General features: G+C 35.7%; 1 protein-coding gene and 1 non-coding gene across 2 annotated transcripts; both read left to right on the top strand.

The window, feature by feature from the left end:
- Positions 1 to 11,999: 11,999 nt before the first annotated feature.
- On the top strand, positions 12,000 to 12,105 carry LOC112533866. Its single transcript, XR_003078219.2, has one exon. It is a non-coding gene; the product is annotated as a small nucleolar RNA R71 (small nucleolar RNA).
- Positions 12,106 to 19,290: 7,185 nt separating this feature from the next.
- On the top strand, positions 19,291 to 20,877 carry LOC8258095 (transcription repressor OFP2). The gene has a single exon (XM_002518233.4). It carries the CDS (start codon positions 19,539 to 19,541, stop codon positions 20,757 to 20,759), a length of 1,221 nt encoding a protein of 406 aa, XP_002518279.1. The 5' UTR covers positions 19,291 to 19,538; the 3' UTR covers positions 20,760 to 20,877.
- The last annotated feature ends 677 nt before the right edge of the window (positions 20,878 to 21,554 follow it).

The following is a 21,554-nucleotide window of genomic DNA, read 5'->3' as shown; positions in this document are numbered from 1 at the left end:
AAATTAAATCTAGCTATTACAACCCTCCTACAACTAAAAATCAAAAGAAAAACCCATAAAAGGAAGTTACAGTGTATAAAAAAACATAAATGCATAAAATCCGAAAATAGGGCATAAAATGGTGCAAAGCCGAACGGTCTAGGTCATAGAGCCGATCGGCTCTAGGGCTTCTTCAAGGTCTATTCTGCAACTATTCCTTGGTTCTCTCATCTAAAAGCAAATTTAACTTGTACATAAGATAAAGATCAATCAAAAACTCAAAAAAGAGAAATAGAAGACATAAAAATGAATTATAATAGACAAAAACATGTAAAATAATATAAAAGAAAAGGAACAAACTGACAGAAAACAACCTGACATGGCAGGCTCTAGAATTTGAACATACAACTCTAGAAATTTGATACAATCACATAATTATAAAAAAAACTATAAAATCTAACACGTTACCCTAATTATACCAATCATCATATTCAAAACCCCACAAAAATACATTATCAGATTCAAAATCCAGCATATTCATGTTATTAAATTCAAAACCTAGCATTATAAAAACATGTTAATTCATAAAGAAATCTAAATCTAATAAATTAAAATCATATAAAACATAAAAAAAAATCAACCTAATCATGTTTCTAAAATTATAAAGATAAAAGAACTAGTGAAGAGGAAAGAGATGTTGATGATGCTGGATTTGGGGGATCTTTCAGGTTGTCACTCTAGTGTGTTGTTCTATGAGTCTCTAGAGATGATGAAGTGGTTGAATCGAAAATCGAATAAGAATCTAGTATTGTTTAGAGTTGAGAAAATCTTTTTTCGTTTAAAGAAAAACTTTCCTAATCTTCAGTTGTTTCTTAGTGACTTCTCTCTTTAGTTACCAAAAAACTCTACACTTATGGACGTAGGTTTTTTTATTTTCAGTAGCTGGTAGCCTATAATTGATGTAGCTAATCCTAAACCTAGGACTTAATGATGTATTTATAGAGGTAGGGCTTTTAGAAAACTTTAAGAAAACATATAAGCTCTTATTAATTTTTCATTCAAAAGAAAAGATTTTTCTTTATCAATTAATAATTATTTAAATCAATATCCAATAAATAAAATCTTTAATATTTAATAAATATCAATAAAATCTAATAATTATCGTTAAATATTTTCTAAAATCTTCTTTCATCAACTTTTGGCGTTTTTAAGTCAAAATACACATAAAACTGTGTCGAGTTTGGAAAATAAGTCAATCAGGATTGCATAGAACCGATTCAGCTCTATGCTATGCCGATCGACTCTGTGTAAAGGCGATTGGCTTCTAGAGCAAAAAGTTAATTTTTTTTTTACATTTCAGTCCCTGAACTTATGAAAACTGTCGTTTCACCCCTCAAACTTATTTTTTTTTTGTTTTACCAATTGGGTCTAAACTGATCCTAAAAAAGCAACTAGTTCAATTATTATCAAACCTAACTAAGATTTGTCTGTCCTTAACCTCTTGAGGCTCGAGAAAGACAATAACTTTCATCATTGAATTTTCTGTAATTCGCTCGATATTTGGATCTGGAAAATGGGTGTTGATAAAGACCTCGGATTATAGGTCTAGGATCCGCAATTTCACTCGGAAGGAGGGAGAATATTTTTGTGATGCCTGGGAAAGATTTATTCGATTAAATGCCCGCATCACAACTTTCCTCTTACTCTATTGTTGTAGTTTTGTTAAAATAGATTGACTGCAAATTGTCAAACCTTAGTTGTTACAGCTTGTGGTGGTTACTGTAGAGACAAGACTGTTGAACAAGTGCAATAGATTTATGAGAATTTAGCAATGAATTCTCAGTAAAAGGACATTAGAGGAAGCAAAGGAATCTATGAGATTAATGCCTATAGTGATATGACAATGTAAGTAGCTGATTTGACTAAGCAAGTGAAACTGTTGTTGAGTAGAGACACTTTTAATATGTGCTTATTGTGGCTTGTATTGACACTTGTTTAATGCATGTATGAATGTTGATATGCCAATAACTGTATATGAAAGGGTGAATTACATGGGGACCTATGAACAACTAAAGAATGATCCCTTTTTAAACACTTACAATCCAAGTTGGGAAATCACCCAAACTTTTCTTGAAGAAACCAAGGAGCTGCAAAGCCAATGGTACCACCTGGGTTTCAACAACAGGGATAACAGTTTCAATATCAATAACAACTCCTTCGAGAAAAGAGCCTTTATTAGAGGACATGATGATATAATATATGGCTTCTCAAGATACTACATTGAAGAAACTTAATGTAAAGATTGATTAAGTTGTGCAAACTAATCAAGCAACAATCCACGATTTAGAGTTGCAAGTAGGGCAATTAGCCACGAAAATTGTTGAAAGAGGATTGTGATTGAGGGTATGAAGTTATCTAATCGGTGTTTTCCTCTTACCGACCTTTTATTTGCAAATGATACTCTACTATTAGGTCGAGCCACTGCTCAGGAAGCGCTAGCACTCAAACATGCTTTGGATAAATATGCAGAGTCTTCAGGTCAGTTTGTCAATTCCTAAAAGTCCTCTATTCTTTTTCGTCATGATATGAATGCTAATGATAAAAACATTATTCTCACGAGCCTTTATATGAAGGAAATGGATATTTAGGATAAATATCTTAGTCTGCCTTCAGTTTGGGGCATATCCAAATTGCATGCTCTTAAATTCATAATGGATAGAATTATGAGCAAAACATAAGGGTGGAAGGGTGCTTTGTTATCTTATGCAGGTGTGAAAATTATGATAAAGTCAGTTATCTCAGCCATCCCTACATATAATATGAGCTATTTTAAGTTCCCTAAGATTGTATGTAATAAGATTAACAGCCTAGTCATGGGTTTCTAGTGGGGGTAGTCTATGGATAGAAGGTATCTAAGATTTGGAAAATGGAAAGTTATGGCCAGATCCAAATTCAAAGAAGGAATTGGGTTTCAAGATATGGAGATGTTCAATATGGCCTTACCATGCATGCAAGCTTGAAAGCTTGTGAAGGAGCCTGAGGCTCTTTGGTCCTAATTAATGAGGTGTTTATATTTCCTAGATCCTCCTACTAGGAAGCTGCTAAGGGCTCTAAACCCTCGTGGGCATGGTGTAGCATGTTGGCAGTTTGGGAATATTATGTAAGGGATATAGGTTTAATATTGGAAACGGGAAGTTAATGTGAGAAAGATCCTTGGATCCCATCTTTGTCGTGTTTTAAAATCTTATCCCTTAAACCTTCATATTGTAATTTGGTTACTATGTCTGACCTGAGGGATATAAGAGGGAGGTGGAAGCATAGGCTCCTTCGGGATCTTTTTACTATTCATGAGAAGGAGGCTATCTGGACCTTCCCTACTAGCTCTGATTATTTGGAAGATAAAATGGTGTGGCACTTTGATTAAAAAAGGGGTGTTAACCATCAAATCTGCATATCACCTTATATGTAATTGTTTTGATGAGGGGGCAAGATAAGACTCTCCATCTCCATCATCTGACCAAGATCATAGCTTGTGAAATCTATTTGGAATTCCCATATTAATCCTAAGATTGGAAGCTTCATCTCGAGAGCTGTTATAAATTGTTTGTCTACTATAATCAAGCTCTTTGCCAAGAAAGTGAGGGATTCTAATTTGTGTCCACTTTGCGGTAGTAGTGAGAAATATGTTGAGCATATATTATTCTTTTGTAATCATGCTAGGGCATCCTCACTATTGTCTAATCTTACCTTTATCCTAAATCTTAATGGCTTCTCCTATTTTAAAAATCAGTGAAAGGAGATGTCAATGTGCCAAAGCTCTTATATGGATAATTCTTTTCTATTTAAATGTATAGCAATGTGTTGGAGCAATTGGAAGAATCCCAATTCTTTTATCTTTAAATGTAAATTGCCTGACCCCCTTTTTGCTGTTTTTAGGGATGGAATATTATGCAGGAACTTTTAAAAGCTATCGACCTTAAAGCAAATCAGAATAATGTTGGGTTGAAAGTACAATATTAATGCTAGTTTGAAACCTAGAGGTAAAGTTGTTGGTGTTCTTGTGATATGTAGAGATGACAGAGGGAAGGTTATTAATGGTAAGGCTAAGAAAGTTTGAGTCTTGATGTGTGCTAAGTCAAGCAAGACTATGACCTAAGGTAGTGTACCTATCAGTGGAGTATAGCTAACGGCAAGTACCAAGTGTCGTATTCCCTAAAGAACGTGTGAACCTAAATCTACTCAATCTTCTCTGTTATCTAATCACAGAAAATAAATGGTGTTAATGAATAATTCCTAAATTAACTAATAGCTACTCTAATTGTTGTCGAACTACGTATAATAGGGAATGATTAATTCAAGTAAAGGAATAACCTTTTGGGAATTCTTGTCTCTAAGGAATGGAAACTAAGGGTGGAATTCATTGATTGAATCCAATTTCCGTGGGAAAATCTCTACACAATTAATGCCTTTCTTAAGGACACTAACATCTTAACTTAGATTAATTAGGTTGAAATCTCTTCCTAACTCTAATTACCCAAATTAGCATTATGTACCATTTAACACTATTGAGAGTTGTTAATTCTCAATCCGGTAGAACGAACACCCTATCTCTAGGCGAATTCAATTCTAGGTTGCAAAGGACAATCCAAACCTAAACGTCTTTCTCAAGATCATTCAAATTTCAAAAATCATTCAACAAGATATGAAGAACAAATCAATAAATACTTCCATTGCAAACCAATATTGACAATTAATACATTCAATTCAAAATTGAAGTACAAAAATCCCTAGATAAAGAACCCCAATGGGTTAACAAGTTTAGCTAATCATGTTCATAATCACAACCAACAAGAATTCAATTACAAAAAATGAGTAAAGGTAGAGGAACCCGAATACACCTTTGGATGAGAGTAAATAGCTCCAATTCCTCGTGCCCAATTTTGGATCGATTCTTGTTCCTTTTACTCGGATTGAAACCAATCGACAATCCTCGCCAATCTTTGATCTTCGAAGAGAATCCAAGTGAAACCTTGATCCAAGTCTCCTTTTCTCTCAGTTTCAACTCAGAAAACCCTTAGACAGAGAAAAAGATGAGTTTTAGACGTTCTAACCCTAGCTGCCTCCCTTTTTCTCTTTTCTTTCTTTTTAAATGAATTTGACCAGCTGCCATGAACATGGCCGTGTTTATGCCCGTGTTCCCAACACGTTCTGGTGTTGATGCCCGTGTTACTCTTTGTGGCCGTGCTCCCTAAAAACCTTTTTTTTCTTTGATGTTTGTTGCATCCAACACGGCCGTGTTGGTGGCTATGTTAGGGACACGGCCAGTTTTGAATCCAACACGGCTGTGTTAACCTTCCTCATGGGCATACTTAGCTTGTTTCGGCAGCTTTGACGTCCAATTATGCTCCAATTCTTCCCTTTGTCATACTTTGATTTCTTTTGGACCTAATGCACACAAACAGACACATAGGGTGAGTGTTGGGACTAATTCACATCCAAATATACATAAAATCAATCTTAAAAACCCCATTTAGAGGTATGTATTTTACGTACATCAAATAACCCCACACTTAGCTCATTGCTTGTCCTCAAGCAATCAAAAGTAAAATAAGGAAAATAAACCACTAAGGAACAACATTTGAACTGACAAACAAGCTAGGGAGCTCCTGCACATATCCTTAACAAGGGTAAGTCAAACAAAAAGAAATGAAGCAATCAATTCAAGTATCACAACCAAGATGCCAATAATTTGCAAAACACTGTCTCAATAAAATTATTCAGAACCAACTCCTCACCAGATTCACTCTAAATCACTCAAAGTGTTTAAAGGGTAGTGTTTAATCGCTCAATGCATCAACTGCTGCCTTACTTACTATATGTTTGCTCTTAAATCCTACTCCTACCACTTATGGAGAGTCAACAACCATGTCAAGAGGTCTTTATAAAGGTTGTAATGAGGATTAGGTATGGGTAGGTAAATTTGGTTAGAGTTGAACCTATGGTGTTCTGCAATGAAATACATGACCTGCACACAAGCCACAATGATCACAAGGGATAAACAATGGACAGTAGTCCAAGGTGGGAAATAGGAATCAAGTCAAAATGTAAACTCCGAGAAGCAATTAAACAATTAGCTTACTTACTTTCTTTCTTTTCATCACCCTTCCCTCTTATTCTTCTTATTATATTTTTTTCTTATTCTTTTTTTTCGTCTCTTTTTCTTTTCTTTTTCATAAGGGAAGAACATGTTCTTTTAGATTGTAGTAAGCTACTACAAGATTCCAACGCTATTCCCAAGACAAATATTCCCAATAAAAACAACTCATGTGCAGAATCATAACCCAAAGCAGAATAAAACTAAGTGGCAAAGAAATATGATAAAAGATGGTGCAAGAGGGGGTTATCTACAGAATCAATAAACGAATGAAGGCTATTTGGCTAGAATGAAAAACCTAAGTGCCTCTATCATACCAAAGTGTTAAACTCTCCTTGTGGCCCTCATAAGCATTACCGAGCAAGTTCTAAAAGTAAAGACAGTGATTGGCACTCTCAACAAGAAATAAATACAAGCATATAAAGTGTATGCTTACAATTTAGGCTCAATTTCTCACGAGTGTGCTTTTGAGTAGGTTCCAAACAAAAATCATCAAAATAGAATTAGATAAACCAAAGCAACTTAGTACAAAACTCAAACTAATTATCTTACATTCTTCCGCAAGACTCAACACTATCGGTTTTACCCGATCACATGGACATAAACATGATTTCCAAAAGCAAGTCAACAGTAAAAGCATCGAAACAAAGTGAAAATTTTTCAAAATTTTTACAAAAAAATTGCACAAAGAATAAACAAATAACTGAGATGGGATAATTGAAATGCGATATATACACTAGAAAAGGATCTGAATTTCATATACAAAATAATAAAACATGAAAGCAAGTGTATATTAATATCACCACCCCATACTTGAAGGACACACTGTCCTCAGTGTACAAAATATAACAAAAATGCAAAAGGAAAAAAAAATAATACTGCCCTGACTATAGCTCCAAGGTGAAAAGAGGTGCATCATCAGGTATATCAGGGTGCTGGTTGGTATGTGGTGGAGGAGTGGCTGCTCTCTGAGGGTCGGAAGTAGTGTCACATGCAGGAGCAAAAACCAACTGTAAAACCTAATCACCTAAGTTCACATAATTCAAACAAAAATTAATACCCAAAATGGAAAGAAAAAAAAATGAAAACTAAAGAATTAAAACAAAAATAAAAGAAACAAGCTTCTTTAAAGTCATAAGCTGGACTTTATTCTTTTCTTTGAATCAGAAATGGAGCACCCAATTCACACGCTCCTCCACATCCAGTGACCCTCCAAGGTAATGCTTCAACCTCTGCCCATTAACCTTGAAATTTCCCTTTTCCGGATGATGCACTTCAACCGCACCATAAGGGAAGACTTGCGTCACTGTAAATGGCCCCAACCAACGACTCTTCAGCTTCCTTGGAAATAAATAGAGACGAGAGTTAAATAACAACACATTATCTCCTACGTTAAATTCCTTCAAATTTTTCAATCGCTTGTCATGCCATTGTTTGGTCTTCGCCTTGTAGATTGTTGAATTTTCATAGGCTTGTTGACGCCACTCCTCTAGCTCATTTATTTGCCACTGCCTTTGTCTACCTGCGCTATCCAAATCAAAGTTAAACGATTTAAGTGCCCATAACGCTTTATGTTCTAGCTCCACAAGTAAATTACAACCTTTTCCATACACAAGCCTAAAGGGAGTGAACCCTGTAGAAGTCCTATAGGCAGTTCTAAATGCCCATAAAGCATTATCTAGCTTTGTAGTCCAATCTTTCCTACTGGCTCCTACAGTCTTCTCTAAAATGAGCTTAAGCCCCCTATTAGTAACCTCTACTTGCCCACTCATTTGTGGGTGATAAGGCGTGGAGAATCGTTGAGATACTCCATATCTTTTAAGCACTTTCTCAAGTTGAGAATTACAGAAATGGGTTCCCCTATCACTAATTAATGCTCGAGGTGTTCCAAACCTAGAGAATAGTCTCTTAAGGAACCTCACAACTACCCTAGCATCATTAGTAGGCAAGACTTGTGCCTCAGGCCATTTAGAAAAATATTCAACAGCTAACATTATATACTTGCATCCATACGAAGAAGGAAAAGGACCCATAAAATCAATGCCCCAAACATCAAAAATTTCCAATACTTGTATACTATGTTGGGGCATTTCATCTCGGGCAGAAATATTACCTGACCGATGGCATGCATCACAAACCTGGACATATGCTCGTGCATCTTGGAAGATAGTCGGCCAATAAAAACCAGCATCCATAACCTTCCTGGTCGTATGGTTTGCGGCTTGGTGTCCACCAACCGGTCCCTCATGACAATGCTTGAGAATTTGAATGATCTCCTCCCCATATACACACCTCTTGATAATTTGATCTGCACAAATTCTAAACAAAAAGGGGTCATCCCAAATGTAATACTTTAAGTCAGCAAAGAATTTCTTCTTTCTTTGGCCGTCATACCCTTTGGGAGTACCCTTGCGACCAAATAATTTGCATAATCGGAAAACCAAGGAATAGCATTTGCCACTGCATTGAGCATAGGTGCTCATCCCGGAAGAAGTCATCGATCTCTTTCTCATTAAGCTCCTCCAAGTGTGGGTTCTCTAATCGAGAAAGATGGTCCGCTACAAGATTTTCGGCTCTCGTTTGTCCTTAATTTCCAAGTCAAATTCGCATGTGAAGAACCCAACGAATCAATCTTGGCTTCCGAATCATGCTTTGAAAATAAATACCTTAAAGCGAATGATCCGTGTAAACAATTGTCTTTGTACAAGGTAGGAACGGAATTTGTCAAAAGCGAACACGGTAGGAGCTCCTTCTCTGTGGTTGTATAGTGTTCTTGGGCATCCATAAGCGTCTTGCTAGCGTAGTAAATAGGCTGGAATTTCTTCTCCTTGCGCTGGCCTAAAACAGCTCCAACTGCAAAATCACTAGCATCGCACATAAGCTCAAATGGCAGCTCCCAATAAGGAGAAACCATGATGGGAGCTGTGGTTAGTTTTTCTTTTAATAACTCAAAAGCTCTTAAACAATCATCATCAAATTCAAAAGGTATATCTTTTACTAGCAATTGAGTTAAAGGCCTAGCAATCTTGGAGAAGTCCTTAATGAACCTTCTATAGAACCCTGCATGCCCTAAGAGACTTCTAACAGCCCTAACCGAAGTAGGGGGTAGTAGTTTACTTATAACTTCTACTTTAGTTCTATCTACTTCCAACCCTGCATCTGACACTTATGTCCTAAGACTATACCCTCTTGGACCATAAAATGACATTTTTCCCAATTCAACACAAGGTTAGCTTCAATACACCTAGCTAACATCCTTTCCAAATTTTGCAAACAATGGGAAAAAGAGTTACCGAATACAGAGAAGTCATCCATGAAGACCTCCATCGACTCCTCTATCATTTCATGGAAAATGGCCATCATACACCACTGAAAGGTCGCAGGCACATTACACAAGCCAAACGGCATCCTCCTATAGGCAAAAGTGCCATAAGGACAAGTGAATGTCGTCTTCTCTTGGTCTTCTAGTGCTATGGGAATCTGAAAATAACCAGAAAAACCATTAAGGAAACAATAATACTTATGGCCTGAAAGCCTCTCAAGCATTTGATCGATAAAAGGAAGGGAAGAGTGGTCCTTTCGGGTTGCGTCATTCAAGCGTCGGTAGTCTATGCAAAACCGAAAGCCTGTTACCGTTCGTGTAGGGATCAACTCCTCCTTTTTGTTTTTCACCACCGTCATGCCCCCTTTCTTGGGAACCACCTGCACAGGACTCACCCAAGCACTATCAGAAATAGGGTAAATTAAACCTGCATCAAGAAGTTTAATTACCTCCTTTTTAACCACCTCTTTCATATAAGGGTTCAACCGCCTTTGTGGCTGCACCACCGGTTTGAACTCATCCTCCATCAAAATCTTATAAAGGCAGTAACTCGGGTTTATTCCTGGTATGTCAGCCGTCTTATACGCAAATGCCTTTGCATACCTTCTCAAAATACACAGCACCATCTCCCTCTTCTCAAGTGTGAGATAAGCGGAAATAATAACTGGTAATTGCTTTGCTTCATCTAGGTAGGCACACATTAAGTGCGCTGGCAACTCTTTCAACTCAAGAACGGGCGGCTCTTCCAAAGAAGGCTTCAGCTTCTTTACTCCTGACCTGTCAAGATCAATAAAACCATCAGTCTTTTCATCATTAACATCAGCAGCTAATAAGTGCTCTAGTTGCTCCAACACTTGTTCATTGGATAAATTATCCCCATTTCCTTGCATTGCCACTTGCAAAGGATCATCAATCATTATTTCCTGCAATTGAGATTTCATAATATCATTGATAAAATTAATCGAACAGACAGTACCATCATGCTCATATGGGTATCTCAAGGATTTAGTCAAATCAAATGTAATGCTCTCATCATCTACCCTAAGTTCCAGCTTTTCGCTACTAACATCTATCAAAGCTTTAGATGTAGCTAAAAATGGTCTACCTAGGATCAATGGGACATCACTCTTACTATTCATATACATGACAACAAAATCCACAGGAAATATAAATTTGTTAACTTTAACTAGCACATCCTCTATAATCCCTTTCGGGTACTTAACAGTTCTGTCTGCTAGTTGTATACTCATCCTGGTAGGAGTTAGCTTAGAAGTGCTTAGTCCTAACTCCTCAAACAATGAACTAGGCATCAATCAAACAAGGTATAGTAAAACTCCCTGGATCGCGTCGTTTGACTAGAATCTTGCTCTGAAACACCGTTGAGCATTCTGCATTCAAGGTCACCAATCCCAAATCCTCTAACTTCCTCTTGTTGCTTAGAATTTCTTTTAAAAACTTCGCATACTTTGGCATCTGCGAAATAGCTTCAACAAAAGGCAAGTTAATCCGCAATTGTTTAAAAAGATCTAAAATTTACCGAATTGCTTATCAACTTTATCCTGCTTGAGTTTTGCAGGATATGGAATGGGAGGTTGGTATGACCTCGAGGGGATCTTCTTCAAATCCTCCTTCTCTTCAACTGCTCCCTTTTCTTTCTCCTCAGGCTTGTCTTTCTTTTTTGACTCATCCACCTGCACATCAGAATCATCATTAGTGAAAGGCTTAGATGGACTAGGAAGTTCCTTACCTGATCTCAAAGTAATTACTTTGGCATGCTCCCTTGGATTAGACTTTGTGTTACTTGGAAGCGTATCTGGCTGCCTCTCAGCCATCATCCTAGACAACTGCCCAATTTGAGTTTCTAAGTTCTGAATTGAAGCTTGTTGATTCCGAATGGCAATGTCCGTTTGTTGAAATCTGTTCTCTAAAGTTGCAATGAACTTCGTCATCAACTCTTCCAAGTTAGGTTTCTTCTCTTGACTACCTCCTGGTTGATGGGGAACAGAATGCATAGGTTGCTGCGGATGCAACCTCTGATATCCTGGTGGACCTTGGTTATTTAAATTCCTCCATCCAAAATTAGGATGATTCCTCCACCCTGGGTTGTATGTATTGTTGTAGGGATCATTCTGCTGCCTACCTGCATAATCAACATGCTCAACGTTAGAAACATTAGTAGGCATAGAAGATGCAAACATACCTCCTGCTTTACAATTAGCACTGTAATGCGGTCCATCACAGAATTCACATCCGGGCTGAACTGCTTGGACCGGCATCTAAAGTTATTCTATCTTTTTGGAAAGTAGCTCTACTTGTGCCGCCAAGGCTGCTGTAGGATCTGCCTCAGCCCGATATACAACGGGCTTTGGACCTCTAGCCCGTGGAGTTTGCCACTGATAAGTGTTGGTGGCTATCTCTTCTATCAAATCCTGGGCTTGCTCAGGTGTTTTGCTATTGATAGCTCCCCCTGCAGCTGCATCTACCATTTGTCTAGTGGCTGTATTCATGCCACTATAGAATGTCTGCACTTGCATCCAAAGAGGAAGACCATGATGTGGGTAACCCCTTAACAAGTCCTTGAAGCGCTCCCAGGCTTCGTACATCGATTCTCCTTCACCCTGCAAAAAAGAAGATATGTTATTTCGCATTTGAGCAGTCTTAGCAGGAGGAGAATACTTATTCAAAAACTTTTCAGCCAAAGAAGTCCAGGTAGTGATCGTTTTCGGTGGCAAGGACTGCAACCATCTTTTCGCTCTATCCCTCAAGGAAAAAGGAAACAGCCTCAACCGTATGGCATCATCAGTTCTTCCATTAATCTTAAAGGTATCACATATTTCTAAAAAGTTGGCGATATGCTCGTTCGGATCTTCGCTCGCCAATCCTCCAAATTGCACCGTATTCTGGATTATCTGGATTACATTCGGCTTTATTTCAAAATTATTGGCCGCCACGGGAGGCTTCACTATCCCAGTTTGCGTCCCTGCTTGATAGGGCCTAGCAAACTCGTACATGGCCCTTTCATCATTACCTCCATTTGCATTGTGGTTCTCCATCTCACTAGTTTCACGAACAGGAAACTCTACTTCAATCTCCTCCTCTACTGCCTGCATATGCCTCCTTAGCAATCTAAGAGAGCGCTCGGGTTCAGATAAAGGCTCTGTAAGATTAGGATTAGAACTCCTAGTCATAAACTACCTGAGCACAATAAAGAACAACACCACCAACAAATAGGATAAGAACAAAACTATACACAGAAAACAAATTATGAACAAAAAGAGAAATGACTAGACTAACAAATATTAAAGTTTCAATTTAGTTCACAGAAAACCGTTCCCCAGCAACGGCGCCAAAAACTTGATGTGTGCTAATTCAAGCAAGACTATAACCTAAGGCAGTGTACCTATCATTGGAGTATAGCTAACAGCGAGTACCAAGTGTCGTATTCCCTAAAGAACGTGTGAACCTAAATCTACTCAATCTTCTCTGTTATCTAATCACAGAAAATAAATGGTGTTAATGAATAATTCCTAAATTAACTAATAGCTACTCTAATTGTTGTCGAACTACGTATACTAGGGAATGATTAATTCAAGTAAAGGAATAACCCTTTGGGAATTCTTGTCTCTAAGGAATGGAAACTAAGGGTGGAATTGATTGATTGAATCCAATTTCCATGGGAAAATCTCTACACAATTAATGCCTTTCTTAAGGACACTAACATCTTAACTTAGATTAATTAGGTTGAAATCTCTTCCTAACTCTAATTACCCAAATTAGCATTATGTACCATTTAACACTATTGAGAGTTGCTAATTCTCAATCCGGTAGAACGAACACCCTATCTCTAAGCGAATTCAATTCTAGGTTGCAAAGGACAATCCAAACCTAAATGTCTTTCTCAAGATCATTCAAATTTCAAAAATCATTCAACAAGATATGAAGAACAAATCAATAAATACTTCCATTGCAAACCAATATTGACAATCAATACATTCAATTCAAAATTGAAGTACAAAAATCCCTAGATAAAGAACCTCAATGGGTTAATAAGTTTAGCTAATCATGTTCATAATCACAACCAACAAGAATTCAATTATAAAAAATGAGTAAAGGTAGAGGAACCCAAATACACCCTTGGATGAGAGTAAATAGCTCCAATTCCTCGTGCCCAATTTTGGATCGATTCTTGTTCCTCTAACTCGGATTGAAACCAATAGACAATCCTCGCCAATCTTTGATCTTCGAAGAGAATCCAAGTGAAACCTTGATCCAAGTCTCCTTTTCTCTTAGTTTTAACTCAGAAAACCCTTAGATAGAGAAAAAGATGAGTTTTGGACGTTCTAACCCTAGCTGCCTCCTTTTTTCTCTTTTCTTTCTTTTTAAATGAATTTGACCAGCTGCCATGAACATGGCCGTGTTGTTGCTCGTGTTCCCAACACGTTCTGGTGTTGATGCCCGTGTTACTCTCTGTGGCCGTGCTCCCTAAAAACCTTTTTTTTCTTTGATGTTTGTTGCATCCAACATGATCGTGTTGGTGGCTGTGTTGGGAACACGACCAGTGTTGAATCCAACATGGCCGTGTTAACCTTCCTCATGGGCATACTTAGCTTGTTTCAGCAGCTTTGACGTCCAATTATGCTCCAATTCTTCCCTTTATCATACTTTGACTTCTTTTGGACCTAATGCATATAAACAGACACATAGGGTGAGTGTTGGGACCAATTCACATCCAAATATACATAAAATCAATCTTAAAAACCCCATTTAGATGTATGTATTTTATGCACATCAAGTCTCTTCTCCTCTAAAGGCAAAAGCTTATGCTACGCTGAAGGCTGTCTCCTTGGCAATTTAATACAGCAACCGAGTTTGTGTTTTGAAAACAAATGATCTAACATTATGTCAAGTGTTAAACTCTGTTTGTTCCTCCTCATGGGAGATTAAACCTTTAGTTTATTCTATTAGGACTAGGCTTTGAAAACTTTTGGGCTATTCTATTTGTTTTGTTCCTAGACAGTATAATAAACCTACTGATTAGGTAGCTTCAACAACTTTGGATGATTCTATCCCTAGTTGCTAGCTTGATACCATTCCTTGTCCTCTTGTGGCTCTGTTGAGGGCTGATTTTGAATGAATCTTTCTAATTGTTAAAATACAGTTTATTTATAAATTTTAAATGATTCTATAAATTAAAAATGTCAATACCTTAATATTTAAATATAAATAATTTAATTTTTTAAATTATAATTATTAAGTTTATTTAGATTCAATTATGCTCATTTTGACACAAGAAAGAAAGATAATTTTACTGTAAACCAAAAGCTAATACATCAGCAATAAAAAAGATAAATATCACTCTTGAGGATCATGCAAAGAAATAGATGCTCCAATGACATGAACTCGAATCAGATATGTTCAAACACCAAGATGAGCAATGGTGAGAGTGACCCTGAAAAAGAAGTTTAAGTTTATCAACCATCATAGCACTTGCTACATTAGTACAACTACCCCCATCAATGATTAAACTACAATTAGCATCATGGTTTTGTACTCTACATGTAGTATGGAATATGTTTTCCCTTTGAACATCATCATCAACTAGTTGTAAATTAAGAGCTCTAAAGGTTACAAGTACATTACTAACCTCACCCAATTGTACATCATCACAATCCTCCAACTCAGGCATGTCTAGGTAATCCTCCTCACCAGGTTTGGATTCTTCATCACTCTCAAATACCACTTCACCACTTTGAATTGCCATGGTTCACTTGTTTGGACATTGGGAAGATATATGCCCATACCCCAAACACTTGAAGCATTGCACTTTCTTTGATTTGAGGTCACCTTGTGTCGTTGGCTTAGTGTTAGAATCAAGTTTAGGGGCTGCCTTGATGTCTTTTAATGCCTCAAGACCCTTATTAGGGGGCTAGTTGCTCCCTTTCCATGTGTTACTCCATTTTGAGCTAGGGGCAGCACTTCTGCTCTTAGTTTTCAATTGTTTTTCCACCTTTACGGCCATGTGCAACATGTCCTCCATCTCTACATAATGCTGCTATCCAATTATGTTAGCAATATCACAATTCAAACCATGCAGAAATCTTGCCATTGTGGCTTCCCTATCCTCATCTATATTGGCTCTAATCATAGCTATCTCCATAGATTGCCAATACTCCTCAATACTCTTACTACCTTGTACTAAATTTTGTAACTTGTTGTACAAATCCCTTTGGTAGTGCAATGGCACAAATCTTTTACGCATAATGCGTTTAACCTCATCCCATGAACCAACTTCGAGTTCCCCAAAACTCCTACGACCAGTCACCAATTGATCCCACCAAATGGCAGCATAATCAAAAAATTCAACAACAGCAAGTTTAACCTTTTTAGACTCACTATAGTTATGACATTCAAAAACCCTTTCAACCTTCTTTTCCCACTCCAAATAAACTTCAGGGTCACTCTTACTATGAAAAGATGGTATCTTCATCTTAATGCTACCCAAATTAGTGTTAATTTTGGGTTAGAGATTATGTCTAGACCCTTTAGATTCACTTTCTTGGTCATTATCAAAGCTATCATCTTCAGACGTTTTAGGCATATCATTCAATAACCTAGTTAATTTGTCATTTTGTTTTTGAAATTGTCTTTGCATATGTTCTACTACATCTCTCAATGTAGAAGCTAAATCTTCCAAAGTCAATGGTTGTTCAGATGACATGGTTAACCCAAAAGCCTAGAAAAGAAAACAAAAAAAAAAGACGCGATCAAGTATTATACTCTAGAGGCTTCTTATAGTCAAAGGCAAAACAAGAAAAGATCACTCCCTCACGTGTTTCACTCACAAAGAATTGAATTCCTTATAGAAATTAAATCAAATTGTTCTAGTAATCACAAAAATAAGTTTTTCATAACCTCTTAACGTTTATTAATTCTGAAGTTCAATAGAACACTCGTGAATCAATAAAACGAATTATAAGCATGTGAACAAAACAAGCTTACAACTAATCGAACAAAACGCAATTAACCCAAAAGAAAAGCTTTTTAAGAGAAAATAAAAAAATTACCCAAATCAAAATTTCAAGAATGAAGATCAGCTCCAATCAATTAAAAAGAATTGCAGAATGAATCAATCAAGAATCAATTCTTCAAGAACCACCCAATACAAACGGTTAGGGTTAGTTTTCCGTTCCTTTCCTTTCTTCTTTTTTTTAGAAATCTGCCTTGGTATGCGGGCAGCAATGAAGATAGTATGCTTTTTCTTATAATGATGTGAACAGAAATTGAGATGAAATAGAAGACAGGCCCTTAATTGAAAAGAAAGTAAACCAAACTTACAAGTTTGGCTCTGATACCAAATGATACGAACTCGAACCGGATACGTTCAAACACCAAGATAAGCAATGGTGAGAAACTCAAACTGATAATCGCTCTTCCTATTTAAGAGGAAGCAACCTTACCAATAAGTTTGAATTGTCGCCCCAAAATCTAACTTGAAAGTTTGCAATTGATTATGGAACTAACAAACTTAGCAATAGAACTACTAAGCCCTTTAGTTATAAATAGATGAAGAATGTTCAAACAACCCAAGAAACTAATAAAAAGTTAATTGATTGATCAAACATGTAGATGTGAAACTAAACTAAACAAGTTAATTTGATCTTAAGAAATTCAAGAGTTAACAACTCAAGGAAAATAAACTTCATTCAAAATGATATTTGATCTAATGCCTTTGGCCGAAATACATAGCTCTATTTATAGAGTCTTGAAATGATTCTAACCCTAAAAAGGACTAAGAAGGAATAAAAATCAAACCCTAAAAGACTCCTAATATGTGGCTAATCTTATCCCTATAAGAAAGGATAAGATAGAGAATAATCTAACCCTATTTATCCAATACTTCCAAAAATAGAGGAAATTAATTAAAAATTGGTCCACTACGAATTTATCTTGCAAAATCTGAAACTCTTTTTGCAGGTTCCAGCAGCTCATAAATTGTAAGGCGTGATCACGCCTTATTAACAATGATCTTCTGCCCCCATTTTGCGTAGCTCACAGGTTGTAAGGCGTAATCACGCCTTATTGAAGATGAGCTTCTACCTCAGTTTTCATTAATAGCAATTACTGTCACTATCTTTAAGGCATTGTTATCATCATCAAAAACACCATCATTAGCTCTTCAAAACATGCTCCAAGTAAGAATTTAAGGCTTTCTTGAACTTCTTACTCCTTGCTCGTGTCATTGGTCCTTCATAGGCTAGTGGATCCATGCTAGTTGATTTAGATGCATCCTTAGTTGCATCATCCAGCAAGATTACGAGCAACTTAAGACATTAAATGTATGGAAATCTCAGTAAATTACTTCTTACAACTTTTAAGAATTCTATCAAATAAAAAAAAATTAAACTCATAAAATATGAAAAGAAAATATATATCTAATGAATCCTACTTAAGCTCGGTTCAACAATATATAAATTAAATTCAAGTTAGCTAAAAGCTAACTCTACCAAACAAAAAATTAAACTTATAAAATATGAAAAATAAAAATTAAATAGATTCTATTTAAAACTTGATTCAATAATAAACAAATTAAACTCAACTGGGCTAAAAGTCGACTCGGCCCGACTAGATGTTTAATGTCAATGTGAAACATTAAATGTGTCCGAAAAGATGCATCTACACCTCTAATAGAAGGAAAAGAAAAAAAAAAACAGAACAGTCTGTCGGTCCTCTAGAACATATGAAATGTTAGTAAAGGGGAATATAGGAATGAATGAGAAACTGATCATTTAAATGTAATGTGGTCACAGCTCTGAAATGAAAGGTAAACAAAAGCTGTGTGTTTATTTAGTGGGGACAAGCAGCAGCACCAGGCATGTGGGACAGTTGGACATTTAAGCACTTGAAAAAGGCATTTTGGAAGAATATCATGATTCCTGAAGCATGGAAAATTTCTTATATTGGGGTGAAAAATAAACATCATTTACTAGACATATGGGCCTTAATGCTTTGCTATAACTCATCATTACTGTTTTAATCTGCTTTACCTTAAGCAAAAGTGGTTTTCAGGACCCAGATGAGTTGTTAGCTAATTAGGCAATCCTTCAAATTGCAGCAATGTATATTGGCTATTTGGCATATTCTATAGTCCCCAAAAAATATATATTTTCCTTTTTAAAAAAATTTAAATATGCCAAAGTTGACATAAAAATATTTAATATATAAAATTTTGTACTTATCATATTAACATATTAATAATATTATAAGATTATCAAAATAATAATTAATATATGATTTTCATGATAAAATGTGTAATTAATTTATTAACTAATAAATCACTTATCTAATAAACAGTAATTTTAAATTCTAAATAGTAGTATATTAGTTATATTTTTAAATTAATTTATATGAAAATTTAATTAATTTAAAATAATGAAAATGTAATTATTTTAAAATAATCTTATTTTATACAATATATTATTAATTGTAGTTTATTAAACTGTTATTATATTTATTTATTACAAACTTTTAGGAAATTAAATAGTCTAATTTAAACTCTTTGAATTAAAAATATCTATAATTAAAATGATAAAAATATATGGACAATACATAAACAGATTACAAATTTTTTAATAAATTCTAAAAACTATCTTTATAGAAAAATTAAAATTGATATTTTCTTCAAAAGCAGAATTTGCTAAAAACAGATTATCAAAATTTAAATTAGTGTTGCATATAAACAATTCATACACTAATAAATAAATCCCCTTTAAATAATTGCTATTATTGTAGGATTAATTTCATGAGATGATTATATGTGCATAAACAAAATCCTGAATATGTTGATGCAATGTTGGGCAATATCTTGATTCTTTCCTTCTGTCATGCTTAACTTTTTCTAGTGAACCCCATCAATCCTTTACCTTTTTATAACCCTTTTTATCTTTCTTATTTTTCTCCTTCCTTGTCTCTCTCTCTCACTTCTACAGAATTGTCATTTTTCTGCAATCAAAGAGCCACCCAACTCAGAATAAGAGAGAGTAAGAGAGGAAAGAAAAGGGTGCATGGTTCCAGTGATCTGGGAAGATGGGCAACTACAGGTTTAGATTGTCAGATATGATACCCAATGCCTGGTTTTACAAGCTGAAAGACATGAGCAAAGGCAGAAATCAATGCACTTCTAACTCTTTTAAGAAAAAATCATCCTTAGCAGCATCACAAACACCCAGCATTGCTCAGCCAAGATACACTTACTACTTCACTACAAGACCCAGTAGAGCAGATAAGTTTTACACATCACCCATAAACCAAAAATCCTCGGATACTCGTTTTCCTGATTCTCCAAGAAAATCATCCAGGAAAAGAAGCAAAAGAAAAACAATTTACAAGCCTTCTTCTAAACTTGTCTCGTCCTCTTCCTCCCCATACTTTCCTGATGCTTGTAGCTGTCAAACTACACCGAACACAGCCTGGACCAAGTCCATTGATGATCAAGCTCATCATTCACCAGACTATTCTAGCTCCCCTTTTAAGAGCAGCTCAAGTGAGCCTGACTTCCTTGAATCTCTTGTATATGAATCTGTGGAAGAAGAAGAAGAAGAAGAAGAAGATAATGCTGATGATGGCTTATTTCCTAATTGCTCATTTGATCAACAACTTGCTTCCTGTTCTAGCTCTTGTAACTGTAAAGTCTGTTCTTCAACTACTGATATTATCATTGATGTAAATGGCGAATCTGTCAAAAGTAATAACAAGAAGATTGATGGATTCGACGCAGTTTCTGAAGTAGAGCTTCCTCCTATACTGACCAAGCCGACAAACATTGATGAGATGACTCGCACTAAGTTTAGAAGAAGATCATCTAAATTGGAGGAGCTAAACTCCCGAAGTTCTCTGTCCCTCAAGATTGTCAAGGAAGAAAGGAGAGTCAGGACCCATAAAGAACAAAAGAAGATTAATTCTGTCACACAGAGATCTTCAACGTCATCAAATTCTGTGGGGATCAGACTTCGAACGAACTCTCCAAGGATTGCAAGCAGAAAGATTCAGGCTTCCTGTGCACGGAAAAGCATGTCAAGAAACAAGACTCTATCAGAGAGTTTTGCAGTGGTTAAGTCCTCGACTGATCCACAGAAAGACTTCAAGGACTCAATGGTGGAGATGATAATAGAGAACAATATTCGAGCTTCAAGGGATTTGGAAGATCTTCTTGCTTGTTATCTTTCACTCAATTCGAAAGAATACCATGATCTCATTGTCAAGGCATTTGAACAAATCTGGTTTGACATGACTGACGTTCGCCTGTAAAAATATTCTTATATAATTGGTTTTTTCAATGTATTTTCTTCTTTATTTAAGGTCTATTTTCTCTTTCCTTTTAGATTATAAACAGGAAATAATGTATAGTTGCCATTTTCATTCATAAGTTTTGCATCGCTCAGGTGTTTGATTATATTTTAGTTATGCAATTGGAATGGTGGTTCAAAGTCTAATCCATCTTAAGGGTATCCGATACTGCCTGCTGGTCACCACAGAGAGACCATAGTACTCAATGCTTATCATTATAGTGAAAACTACCTTTGGTCTAAAAAATAAAAACTAATAAATAAATAACTAAAGCACAAAGTTTAGGTGATAATTCAAAAGAATTCTAAAATTAGTATTAGAGTGAATTCACCTTGATATAGGCCTATTGTGTAGAAAGAGTAAGAATTATCTAATTTGCGTGTATATACTATAATGAAATGATAAATGATATATAATTTAAATATTTTATATTTAAATATTGAATAATTGAAATATATTTTAGTTATTTAATACTAAAATTATACATCATTCATCATTTAATAATTTTGTATATAAGTGAAGATTACAAATGGAATAAATAAGTAATTTTTTATGTATAATAATCAAGATAGATGTTTAATTGAAATCAAAAACCAATGCACTAAATAATGTGGTGAATTGTATGAATTAAAGACTTATAAAGAGGCATGCTAGCTCAAGCCAAGTAGTTGTTGAAGTGATGATTTATTTCCCAATAGAAGTTATGATGATCACTTTAATAGATCGCAATAGCAAGTCAACTTTAAAGCAACAAAT

This window comes from Ricinus communis, chromosome 2 (genome assembly GCF_019578655.1).
Source record: "Ricinus communis isolate WT05 ecotype wild-type chromosome 2, ASM1957865v1, whole genome shotgun sequence".
NCBI classification, from domain to species: Eukaryota; Viridiplantae; Streptophyta; class Magnoliopsida; order Malpighiales; family Euphorbiaceae; genus Ricinus; species Ricinus communis.
This window is presented reverse-complemented; position numbering and strand designations above follow the sequence as displayed.

Coding starts and splice junctions, on each gene's coding strand:
- LOC8258095 (XM_002518233.4), top strand. CDS start 19,539: ATGGGCAACTACAGGTTTAGATTGTCAGATATGATACCCAATGCCTGG.